Genomic DNA, 12,406 nt, shown 5'->3' with positions numbered 1-12,406 from the left:
CTCACTATTTTCAAGTCAGTAGCACGTATTTCAGTACTCCTTACATGATGAGGTGTAACATTAAACTCAGGAAAATATAGGATACAAGATTAAATTTGAAATGCATATAAATAATATTTTGAGGCTCATATATATATGATATAGACAGTTATAATTTGTAAGATCATGGGAATTAAGATAGTTTTCAAATTATGTAAGTATTTCACTTTAACTCTCAATGATCATTCACAGTAACCTGGTCTTTTACCACTCAATTTGTATGTTATCAAGAGCCTCATTGGAAAAAGAGGACGTTTGATGATCTGTCGGATCAAATCTGTCTCAGGATATGTTTGACAGAGAGACATGGGTTATAGAGAATCAGCCCAATGCTGCTTTAGTGGAAAAATTACATGTTTAAATGCTTTCCTGGGTTCCATGTTATAATTATTTTGTTTTACTGCATTGCTCATGATGCAAGAAGTAGGCCAATGGTGCTACATACATGTGTGAATAAAATATTTTACAGACAGTATCCAATGTTTAAACATATTATAAAATAACTTGCTTGTGATCCTTCTAGTGCGGAAATAACAAATCATGTGATCAGGTTGATCCCAGTGCTTCTCCTGGCTCCATGTTGCATTAAGGATGCATATACAAGTTTATGGAGCAATCAGTTTTCAATGCTAATACACAAGTATTTTTGCTTTAGTAGATTAATGCTTTGAATAATGTTCAACAGCCATTTAATCAACTTTGCAGTGAGTCCACTGTTAACTCATTGCATGTATGTGGTTTCTGAAGGATCCTGTATTTCTTCTATTTCTGAATGTGAGCCATTTTGCTTCATCTGTGTATGTATAGAGGGTGCTTCTAAAATTTCAGAGAAAAAAATTAAGATCGCTTTGTTACAGAATTATTTTGAATCCACAAATAGGATTTCAAAGATTAATGACAAAACTTTAGGCATTATAGAAAAAGTAGTGAAGAATTTTTACTACCAAGAATTTCTGTTAAGCATTCAGATTTTATAAAAGTAAGTGGGTAAAACAAAAATAATGATTTTTGATGGGTTTCATGATAATATGAGCATCCCTGATAACATGAGGTCTCTTTTCAGATATATGAAATATTTTCAAGTATGCTGGGTGAACAGTCTCCACTATGTTATCTCTGAAAACTGTATATTTTTTTCAAGCTAGCATTGGAATCTTAGCCAATGCCATTCTCCTCATCTTTCACTTCCTCACAATCTACCAAGTCTATAGGCCAAGACCCACTGATATAATCACCTGCCACCTGGCTTCTGTCCACATAGTGATGCTTCTTACTGCACTGGGTCTTTTATCTGAAAACGTGTTTAAATCACTGAATTTTGAAAATGAATTAAAATGTAAGCTTTTGACCTATGTAAGTCGGGTGATGAGGGGTCTATCCATCTCCACCACCTGTCTCCTGAGCATCGTTCAGGTCATCACCGTCTGTCCCAGCTCCTTTTGCTTGTCAAGATTTAAACATAAACTCACAAATTATACTATCATTGCTTTAATCTGTATTTGGTCCGTCAATTTGTCTTCCAACAGTAGCATGATAAGCTACACTGTGACTCATTCCAATAAGAGCAATCTACTCAATGTCAGTAAGTACTGCTCCCTTTCCTCAATGAACTCCATCATTAGGAAAATATTTTTCATGCTTGTATTATCCCAGCGTGTTTTATTTGTAGGACTCATGCTGTTGTCCAGCATGTACCTGGTGACTTTCTTATGTAGCCATCAGAGGAAGTCTGAGTACCTTCACAGCATGAGCATTTCCTCAAGAATCTCCCCAGCAAAAAGAGCCACCTGTACTGTCCTTGTGCTGGTGAGCTTCTTTGTGATTATGTACTGTGTGAATATGACCATCTCATCCTTCTCAATTATGCTGTGGAAATATGAACCAGTAGTCTTGGATATTCAGATTCTTCTGGGGAACGTCTATTCCGCTTTCAGTCCTTTGTTACATTTTAGTTCTGATAAACGAATACTTGGTCTTCTGAAAAAAATTATTGATATGACAATGATTGTAACAGTTAATGTAGCAAGTCTGAAAATGTAGTCTGTTTTCCATGATATTTTTAAATCCATAGTTTCTTAGGTAATATGAATGTTCAGAATTTTGCTTATTTTAACTTGTGTTTAATTATTTTCACTCTGACATTACCAACGTCTATATGCCTCTCCTAGTTCAAAGATTCCATGGCATTGAAGATTCTGCCTTTTGTACTTTTCTTACTTTGAGTAGGAAGCATTTTCTGAGTTTGCTCTTATGAAGCTCATTTTGACATCAAATTCTTATTTATTACTTCAGAAAGTAATCTAAACTTACTTCTGATTTGAAGCCTACTTACGTATTATCCAGTTTATCTGTGGTGGTTAATATTTGATTTTGTTTTGACACTGCATAATATGTGGGATGTTTACTCTTGTTTTTGTAGATTGTTTTCCTTTTCTCAGTGAACCTCTTCTTGCTCTTTCAGGTTACACAATATAGATAACATTTAAGTGACTTTTTAAAGTCACTGATTGACACAGTGTACTTCTCAACCCGCAGATTTGTGTCTAGTTGTCAATTTTGGAAGCTTACCCAATAAAAGTTTGTGCAATACTTTCTTTCATTTCTTTTGTACAGTTCAAAGAAATGCTGGATTATTTAATTTCTACCATTTGATTTTTTCTATATGCAGGCTTATAATTTCAAGCACATTTTAAATTGGATTGATTTGAATGTATTTAACCTAAGTGTTCTTAAAGTTACTGTTCATCAGGCTTTTTAAAAACATGGTTTTATTTATATGAAGTGAGCAAACTGAGTTTGTTAGCAACTTGTTTTGTTCAGCTCATTCTATTAGCACATGTTTTGTATTGAGTAATTTCACTATCCTTTATTTACTTCCTTTTTTCTAAGCATACATTTTTATGCATATAATTTAATGCCATTTTGTTTTGATTCCTCCATATAACTTTTAGTTACTTACATATTTTAAATGTAATTCCCAAGTGAGAAGCTTTTGTGATGTGAATTTTGCTTTGGCAGTTTATATTGTGTGTAAAAATATATATTGATTCTCATATGTAGCTAAGTCAGCTTGTCATGTTTGCCTTTTTTAAAATTCCTTTCGCCTGCTACAATTTGAACAATTCAAATAGATTTGTCATATATCTTATGCATTTTTAGATGAATGGAAAACTTGTTTTTTAGTTTGGTCCCTTCCTTAGATGATTTATTTATTTCACCTTTTGTTTAGAAATTCTCAAATTTCCCTTTCAAGATTTTAATGCATTTTGTGAGTCTAATGAATTTTGAGCATAACCTTGTGCACCTGAAGTTATTACACCATATAGCATTTTCCCCAAAAAAGCACAATTCCAAAAAGTATTTAAAATATCTTCAGGTAATTTTTGTAATAGCCAAATGTATATCCTGACAAATCCATTTTTAAAATTTGAAAAATACTGCTCTTCACCAATTTAGAACAGAGATTGAAAGTTTGTAGAATGTGATATTTTTAATAATACACGATTTGAGAGATGACACATTGGCCAATCAAGCTGAGACTGCACAAAGCTTTGGAACAGGAATCTGGATGAATGTAGAGTTGGAATAGGATTAACACTACTTGAGCTGACTGAAGCTGCCTTGTGTCAATGGAGGGAGGCAAGTGCCATGAAGATGAGGAATAACTGCTGAAAATGTTCAGGATTAGAGCTGGCATTCTAGGAAGGTGACCACATGTGAGCAATGGGAAGACATCCCATGCCACAGACAAAAGGCTCATGCATTTCAAACAAGTACAGGGAGACTCCCAGCATGAGCCTTTTGAAAGAGACAGTGGTAGGAAAAAAATTATTTAAAAAATTATAGGACAAAACACTGGTAAAGGAAGGCAAACATGAAAAAACATCCATGGGCACCTGACCAAAAGCTGCCATGACTGTGGAGGGCACACCACTGAAGAATTAGGTAATGGGAAGGGAACATCTGGGGAGTGAACCACCTGAGAGAGGGACACATCGAGCAAAAACTGAACATACATACAGCCAAAGGGTCTATACCCTAAACACTCTGATGTATACCAAGACAACCCAATAGGAAGACACAGAATCCTTGGGCTAGAGGGGGGATTCTGGACCAGATGCCAAATAACACAGGAGAGTGTGGATCCCTGTCAGCTGTCAATGTGCCTGCCTGATCTGCTACTCTCCCAGATCAACATGCCATATCTACTACTTGAAGAGGGTGGTTCAATGAATAACCCATCCCAAGTATTGCAGAGCTGTTATTCCTGTGCCTCAGCAGCCTCTCTGACTCCAGGAACCTGAGAAAAACAGCAAAACAGCAGAGACTGAATGCCCATAGGGACACACACATTACCAAGAGGAACAAGAATGCCCACAGATCTGAAAGGCCAAGAGGAAAACCAGAAGCAACATATGGGGAAACTAGTGCTTTCCACAAAAATTAACAAACAATCATATCAGTCTTAGAGCTGCAGATGAGGATATGAAGATCTTCCAGACAGGGAATATAAAAAAAATCATAAAACTCTTCAGAGACAATGAGAAATGATATCAAGAATTGAAGAGATTTAAAGAATATATCAGCACAGAGATATAATCTAAAAATTAGGTCCAAACTGAAATACCTGAACTAAAGAACACACAGTAGAAAGACTCAGCAACAGAATGAATGCTACAGTAGAAAGAATATTAGAATTGGGAGATAACCAATTTGAGAACAGATGATTAATTAAACCTATAGAAGATAATCTGAATAAAGCCAAGATCCAAGAAATTAGAAATTCCATCAAAACATGTATATCAGAATTATAGGAATTCCTGAAGGTGTGGAAAGAGGCACATATGCAGGTAGTCTCCAATAACATTATAAAAGAGGACTTTCAAAACATTGCAATCATAAGAAGCCAAATACAGGAAGGGCATAGAATCACAGAGTTGATCCATATAGACACACAGGCACATAGTTTTCATGTTCTCCTCTGCTAAACATAATGAAAAAAATACTGAACCAAGCATGAAAAAAGCATCAGATAACATGTAGGTGAAAACCAATTACAATAATTGTCAAGTTCTCAGATCCTTCAAGCAAGAAGAGAATGGAGTAACATTTCGCAGATCTTAAAAGAGAAAAACTGTCAAAGTTTTTCTCTTTATCCCACAAAGTTCTTGCTTCTATTTCCACAAAAACAGAAATTAGGAGAATACACCAACACTAAGCCTGTCATAGGAATGCTGCTCAGGAATGTGTTGGCGTCAGAAAGAAAGGAAGTTAATCATAACCAATGATGGCAAAAGGGGAAGATCTTCTCATGAAAGATTACAAAAAGTTCAACAGAGACCTGAGCATTAATACTCACACACACACACACACACACACACACACACACACACACACACGGCAGTTCTAACTCATAACCTATCAGTATCAACCCTGAACACAACTTGAAGTTATCAGTCCAAAGACATAGACTAATAGGCTGGATCAAAGAACCGGACCAATGTATCTGTTGCCTACAAGGGACACATGTAAACAGCAAAGATACAATGAAGCGGAAATGTGAAAAGATGGAAAAGAACATTTCATGCCAATGAAGAGAAAAAAGAACTGCTGCAGTTATTTTATAATCACATGGTATAGACATCACCATGAAAAACATTAAAAGAAATATAGACACCTCATAATGATAAAAAGAGACATCCACCAAGAAAAAATGACAATATTAAATGTATATAATCTAAAAACAAAAGCACCTAGTTATATGAATCGATTATTGATGGACCTAAGGGGAGATATAGATGATAATATAATAATAGTGGAGGAACTTAGCATCACGTTAACATCAACGGACAGATCAAAGCAATGAAACAATAGATTTCACACAGACAATAGAACAAATGGATTTAACAGATATTTGCAGAAGCTTTCATCCCATAGACACCGAATATATATATATGTATAAATGTAGCATATATATGTAACATCTACACATGGAATCTTCTCCAGGATCAACGAGATGATAGGTCATAAAACAAGCCTCACCAACTTTAAACATTTAAAACCATACCATGCATTTTATCAGGCCAACACAGACTGAAACTAGAAATGAATAAAACAGAGGAGCCCAGGAAGCTGGTAAACTCTAGTAAGATGAGCAACATACTACTGAATGAAAAATGGGTTGGAGAAGAAATTATAGAAGAAATTAACAAATTTCTTGAAACCAACAAAAACTCAGGCACAACATACCAAAAACCTGTGGGATAATACCGAGGTAGTGTTGAGAAGCAAATTCATTGCACAATAAATGTTCTTTGGGACCAGGGAGGAGAGCTTTCTCTGGTCCGAGCCTGGCTCCACCTCTGGACCCCCACCCTCCCTCGCAATGACCATCGGGATCGCTTCGAAAACCCCTCACAGCAAACAAACAATCATACAAACTAAAAAAACCTAAAATAAATAGACAAACAACAGAAAGTAGAGCTTGAAATCTGACAGGAAAGAGCTGGCGTGGATTGGCTCATGCCTCGCTGGGTGGGACACAAAGATTAGTTACTCCTCACCATGGTGTTGAGGATTTTCCTGCACACCCCCCCAAAAAAAATGTTCTGCACCTTAACTGCTGACAAATGTCTTGTTAGAGTTACAAGCCAGTCTAGATTATCCTAAAATCTGCCAAGATCAGCAAAATTATACTTCAACGCAGCAAATGGCTAAATACTAAAATGAAATAGACATGAGACAGCTGAATGGTACCTTATAGCCATTTTAAGGTATATAGCAGCCGGTGCTATATATAAACTAAAATTGAAATGTCAATGAGCTAATCATAGGTTGTGGCTAGGACTTGCTTTTTTTTTTTTTTTCTTTTTAACATACTGGTTACTCAAAACCGTGTCAATTCCATAATGTTGCAAATTGCTGTTGATGTTATATTGGGACTCTTAATTAACTGGGATGATATTCTACCAGCTCTAACTTTGGACCAGACATGATCTCCCCAAGAAACTGTTCAACCCATCTGGACAATAAGTAGCTGGACTCTATGCTTGGTATACGATTGCAAGGAAAGAATCTTGATTGAATTTGAACTGTAATACTGCATCAAGGTGGAGGAATCCACCAGGGGGAGGGGCATGGGGAGGGGTGGGGGATTCCCAGAGCCTATGAAACTGTCACATAATGCAAAATAATTAATAATAAAAAAAAGATCATAAAAAAAGCAAATTCATTGCAACAAGTGCTTGCGTTAGGACAAAAAGATAGACACCAGGTAAACAAGCTACATAAACACCTGAAGGATCTAGAAAAGCAACAGCAAAATAGTTCCAAAAACAGAATGAAATAATCAAAACAAGAGAAGAAATAGACCAAATAGAGACTGAAAGAACAATACATAACATCAGTGAATCAGAGTGAGTTCTTTGAAAAAATTATCAGAATAGATAACCCTCTAGCCCAACTGACAATAAAGCAGATGACAAAAATTAATAATATCAAAAATGAAAAAAATGGAACATGACAACTGATACCTAAGCCATACAGAATGTAACAAAAAATTACTACAAGCAACTATATGCCAACAAATTAGAAGACTTCCAAGAAGTGGACAGAATGATATTGAAAAAGTTCAGTGCTATAATACTCAACAAAATACTAGCCAACAGAATACAGAATTCACCAAGACCAGGTGGGGTTTATTCATGGAATGCAGGGATGGTTCAACACACAAAAATCTAAACATGCTCCTCTCCCTAGTCCCAAAGGAAGTTTACTGTTCTTCTGTATCTGCAGACCGCTCAGTGCTCCTGGTTGTCGTTCCGATGACTTTGGCTCCTGCAAGGCAGGATTTGGGCTTCTTCCATCCCATGTGGGAGATCCAAATGGGGATGGGTGATTGGCAGTTGGGATGTAGTCCTCAATGCTCATACTGAAAGTCCTTGGTGAGGATCTGGGAGTCTTCAGGGTTGGGATACAAGCCTCCTCCTGTCTGCCTGCTCCACTCTGGGGTCCCCCCCCTGCTCTATGCATATGACCTCCTGTTAAGAGGTTGTTAGGATGTCTCCTGATTCCCCACATATGCTTTTGTAATTTTGCTATTGTCTAATGCTGATTCGAGTCTGTTGTGTATGAGTTGCCAGTTATGATCCTAATAGGTTATACTTCCCATCTTCCTCACACCTTCTAGGGTGATGTAAGATTTCTCTGCTCTCCTTCCCCATTTCCAAGTAGCATAGGGCCTTACAAGTATATCAGGTTTTACAATTCTTTGGTGTAGATCATAAGCAATCTGACTCATATCGATTGTTGGTTCATTGGTTACTTCACAGTATCTTGTTGCATGAGATACAGGCTGCTTGGGGTTGAAATAATATTACTGTTTTTCAGATTGACATCATTTCATAACAGCCACATCAATAACAACAAGAACAACAACATCAGCAACAAATTATTACACCCTAAAAAAATAACGTGCCACTGAGAAACCAACACATGCGTGACAAAAAGGAAACACAGAAGTCTCTTGGGAAAAATGATGACATCGTATACTTCATGAGCATGCAATGAATTCTACTGGAGAGAAGAGATTATTTGGAAGCATCAAGAAACTGAAGAACAAAAAGCATATGATAATTTTAATAGATGTAGAGAAAATATTTAATAAAACCCCAAACCCTTTCATGCTAAAAACCCTAAGTAAGGCAGGCATGGAAGGAACAATCCACAACAAAATCAGTGCAACTTATGAAAAACCCAGTATGAACATCGTACTAAATGGGGAAAGACAACTTTGCCACTGCTATTTAACATAGTACTTCAAGTACTCACAAGAGCTATTAAACAAGAAAAACAAATTTAAAAATTCAAATTGGAAAAGAGGAAATCAAGCTATCTTTGTTTTCAGATTGCATGATTCTGTAGAGAAGAGTGAAAAGACTCAGTGAAGAAATTGCTAGAACTTATACAAGAAATTAGTTAAGTGGCAGAATACAAAATAAATGAACATAAATCAATCGCCCCAGTGTATGCAAACAATTCCAAAGCCAAAAAAGAACTAACCAGCACGATACTCTTTATAATAACAGAGAAGAAAATGAAATAGCTGGGAATAAACCTAACTAAAGATGCGATACTAGTACTGGTACAAGTACTGGTACAGAAGCAGAGAGGAAGACCAACATGGCAGAACAAAAACCCAAAAATAGAGCCAACCCATGCACAGCCATCTGATCTTTAACAAGAGACAGAAAATAACCCAGGGAAGAATGAAAGTCTTTTTAACAAATGCTGTTGGGGCAATTGGATAGCAGTCTGCAGAAATAAGAAACAGGATCCCTGTCTTTCACCATACACATAGATCAAATTGAAATGGATAAAGTATCTCAACCTGCACCCCAACTCCATCAAACCTTTAGAAGAAAATATAGAAAATACTATATAAGATATAGGTGTAGGCAAACTCTTCCTAGAAAAATCATCAAAAGCAAAGGAAGTCAAGATGAAAATAAACAACTGGGACTACATAAAACTAAGAAGCTTCTGCCCAGCAAAGGAAACAATCAGCAAACTAAAGAATTCTATAGAATGCAAGAAAAATCTTTGCACACTACACAAAGGACAGGATATACAAAAATCTCTTAAAAACATAATGAAGAGACAAACAGTTAATAGGTGAAGAAAATGAGCAGACACTTTTCAAAAGAATAAATCCAAATGACTAAGACATGAAAAAAATGCTCAAACTCCCTAGCAATAAAGGAAATTTAAATAAAACAAGAACTGAGTTTTCACTTAACTCCAGTGAGAATGGCCAACATACAGGAAACTAACAACAGCGGTTGGTGAGAATGTGGGGAGAAATGTATTCTCCACTTATGGTGGGTCTGCGGACTTGTACAGTCACTCTGGTTGTCGGTATGGAGAATACTTAGGTAACTGAAAATTTACCTACTATATGACTTAGCAATCCCACTCTTGGGAGTATATCAAAAAGATCTAATACATGAAAAAGCAACTTGTTCTCCCCCATATTTATTGTACTACAATCAACAATTGCAAAAACATGAAAACAAACTAGATATTTTGTTAAAAGAGTGCTGGATAGAAGAACTGTGATAATATCTACTCTATGGAATAGTACTCAGCTATTAAAAAGAATTATATTCTATTATTTCCAGCCAACCGGGTCCAGCTGGGGATCATCAAGCTAAAGGAAATGAGACAAGCCAAAAAATACTGACATCATATATTCTCTCTAATACAAGACACCTTCTATGGGAAATATAAAACAACACAAGGAGAATAAGCACACACATGTAACCACACAAAGGACATAATGGGGACCAGGCTTCCAGGAATCTGGGAAAATCAACAGAATGCATCTGTACTGAGGAATGAAGGTGGACTCCCAATGAAACTTTTAAATGCACCTAGTTGCAAAAAAGTATAGTCCTTACTATTGTACATGCAAACAGTGTTACAATCCATGTAAAAAGCAAAAGGGTGGAGGATTATCTTTCATTTCTAACTTAAAGTGGTTGTACCCTCATGATATTCATTGCTAATACACCTGAGGGGTTGCTTTTACATATTCTTAGGAAACGGATTTCTATTGCTTCAATTTTCAGACTTTTGGTGTAAAATTCAATTATTTTGCCTGTGACTTATCTTTTTGCATTTCCTAGTCTTTTGTATCTCTTTTTGTAATGTCTTATGACTCATTAATTAATCATCTATAAGAGAATTTTTACATTTCTTGTAGGCACCTGAGGTTGTAAATGTCCTTTCAACACAGCTTTTTAAAAATATATATATTTGTCATTGTAATGAAAATGAACACAAAACAGCTGAATGATAATCTATAGCTATTTTAAGATGTATAGAACCAGTTGTATATAAACTAAAATTGAAATGTCAATGAGGTGGTCACAGGATGTGGTTAAGAACTCGCATTTATTTTTAACACACTGGTTGCTCAATACTATGTCAATTAATTCCATAATGCTGTAAATTGTTGCTGATGATATGTTGGAGCTTTTAATTGATCGGGACGACACTCTGTTGGCTCTACCTTCAGACCAGAGAGGGTATACCTAAGAAGCCATTGAACTTGACTGGGCAGACGTCTAGCTCGGATCCCGAACCCAGTCCGCCATGTGCCCATGGCTCATGGCGGGCTGGGCCCGGACATGCCTGGGTGAGGGGCCTGCTTCCTTCTGGGGTGAGTACGCCGAGGGGGGAGGCCTCCGTGACTGGGCATGTCCGGGGCCCACCCACCACCCTCATTGGGTGGTGAACGGGATTGGGGAGGGGCACAACCTTGGGCCTGCAGGATTTAACCTCCGGCTGCCAGAGGCAAGCCGAGGGCTGCGGGAGAGGACGTCTAACTCGGATCCCGAACCCAGTCCGCCATGTGCCCATGGCTCATGGCGGGCTGGGCCCGGGTGGCCAGTGTGCCATTTGGCGCCAGGCTGTGCCTGCTGGCCGCCCGGCCGGGGAGCTCTGGGGTATTGGACATCTGAATCGCTGCTGAGATAGCTCTAGAGTGACCCCATTGTTTCTGGGATCTGAGTCAATCCTAAAGATTCCCAATGCCAGTAACTCTTCCTTTGAAGAACTTCCAATCCCTTAATAATGCTGAGCTTTGAACACCTATCAAGTAAAAGATAAGCTCCGGCTTGTCTAGCAGGCTGGCACCTAATGGTCCTCGGAGCAACCACGTGCAGGTGCGTGATTTACGGCTAGGAACGGTCCCAATCTGGGATGCCACACCTGGGATGAGGTTCCCACCAAGGGGTGTATGTGCTGGAATGGGGGCTGCGTTCTATCTAGGAAACAGTTGTAGTCACCCGAGGCACTAGTGTGGGCTGGGATTGGATGCACCAGGCCAGTTCAGATCCCCAGCACCATCTGGTGTTATGGAGAACCAGGGTAGATGTGGGACTGACTAGGCTGGGTCTCAATCCCCTTCTGAGCCATGTGTGAGCTGTATGTGGGTATGGACGAGCCATGGCTGGGCTGAAACATCCAACAACAAGAGTCAGAATGGGGTGAAAGCCAGCCAGGAAAAGCCACTGTTCCTGCTAGGACAGGAGGTGAACTGAGTAGGGTTGGCTCAAGAACCCCCTGGCAAGCGCAAAATCTGGCATTGGGAGGGGTTCTGATGGAGGAGCCTGGGCAACTCCTCTGGCAGGACACAGTCCCTGCAGGTAAGCGCAAGAAGCATGATTGGAAACAGCCCAGAATAGGCCACGGAAAGTTTCCCACTGGCATGCATTCGGCATGGGTCAGGAGCAGACCAGGCTGAATCAGTTCATGTCATCCTCTGGCAAATCCGATCACCAGAACAGAGTGTGGAATGGGCCGG

The 12,406-nt window shown here is 38.2% G+C and overlaps 1 protein-coding gene across 1 annotated transcript; it reads left to right on the top strand.

Moving 5' to 3' along the window:
* Positions 1-1,146: 1,146 nt before the first annotated feature.
* LOC131478258 (putative vomeronasal receptor-like protein 4) lies at positions 1,147-2,079 on the top strand. Its single transcript, XM_058656708.1, has one exon. It carries the CDS (start codon positions 1,147-1,149, stop codon positions 2,077-2,079), a length of 933 nt encoding a protein of 310 aa, XP_058512691.1.
* Positions 2,080-12,406: the final 10,327 nt, after the last annotated feature.

Source organism: Ochotona princeps, chromosome 2, assembly GCF_030435755.1.
Source record: "Ochotona princeps isolate mOchPri1 chromosome 2, mOchPri1.hap1, whole genome shotgun sequence".
NCBI lineage: Eukaryota > Metazoa > Chordata > Mammalia > Lagomorpha > Ochotonidae > Ochotona > Ochotona princeps.
Note: the sequence above shows the minus strand (reverse complement) of the source record. Positions and strands in the feature narration are given on the sequence as shown.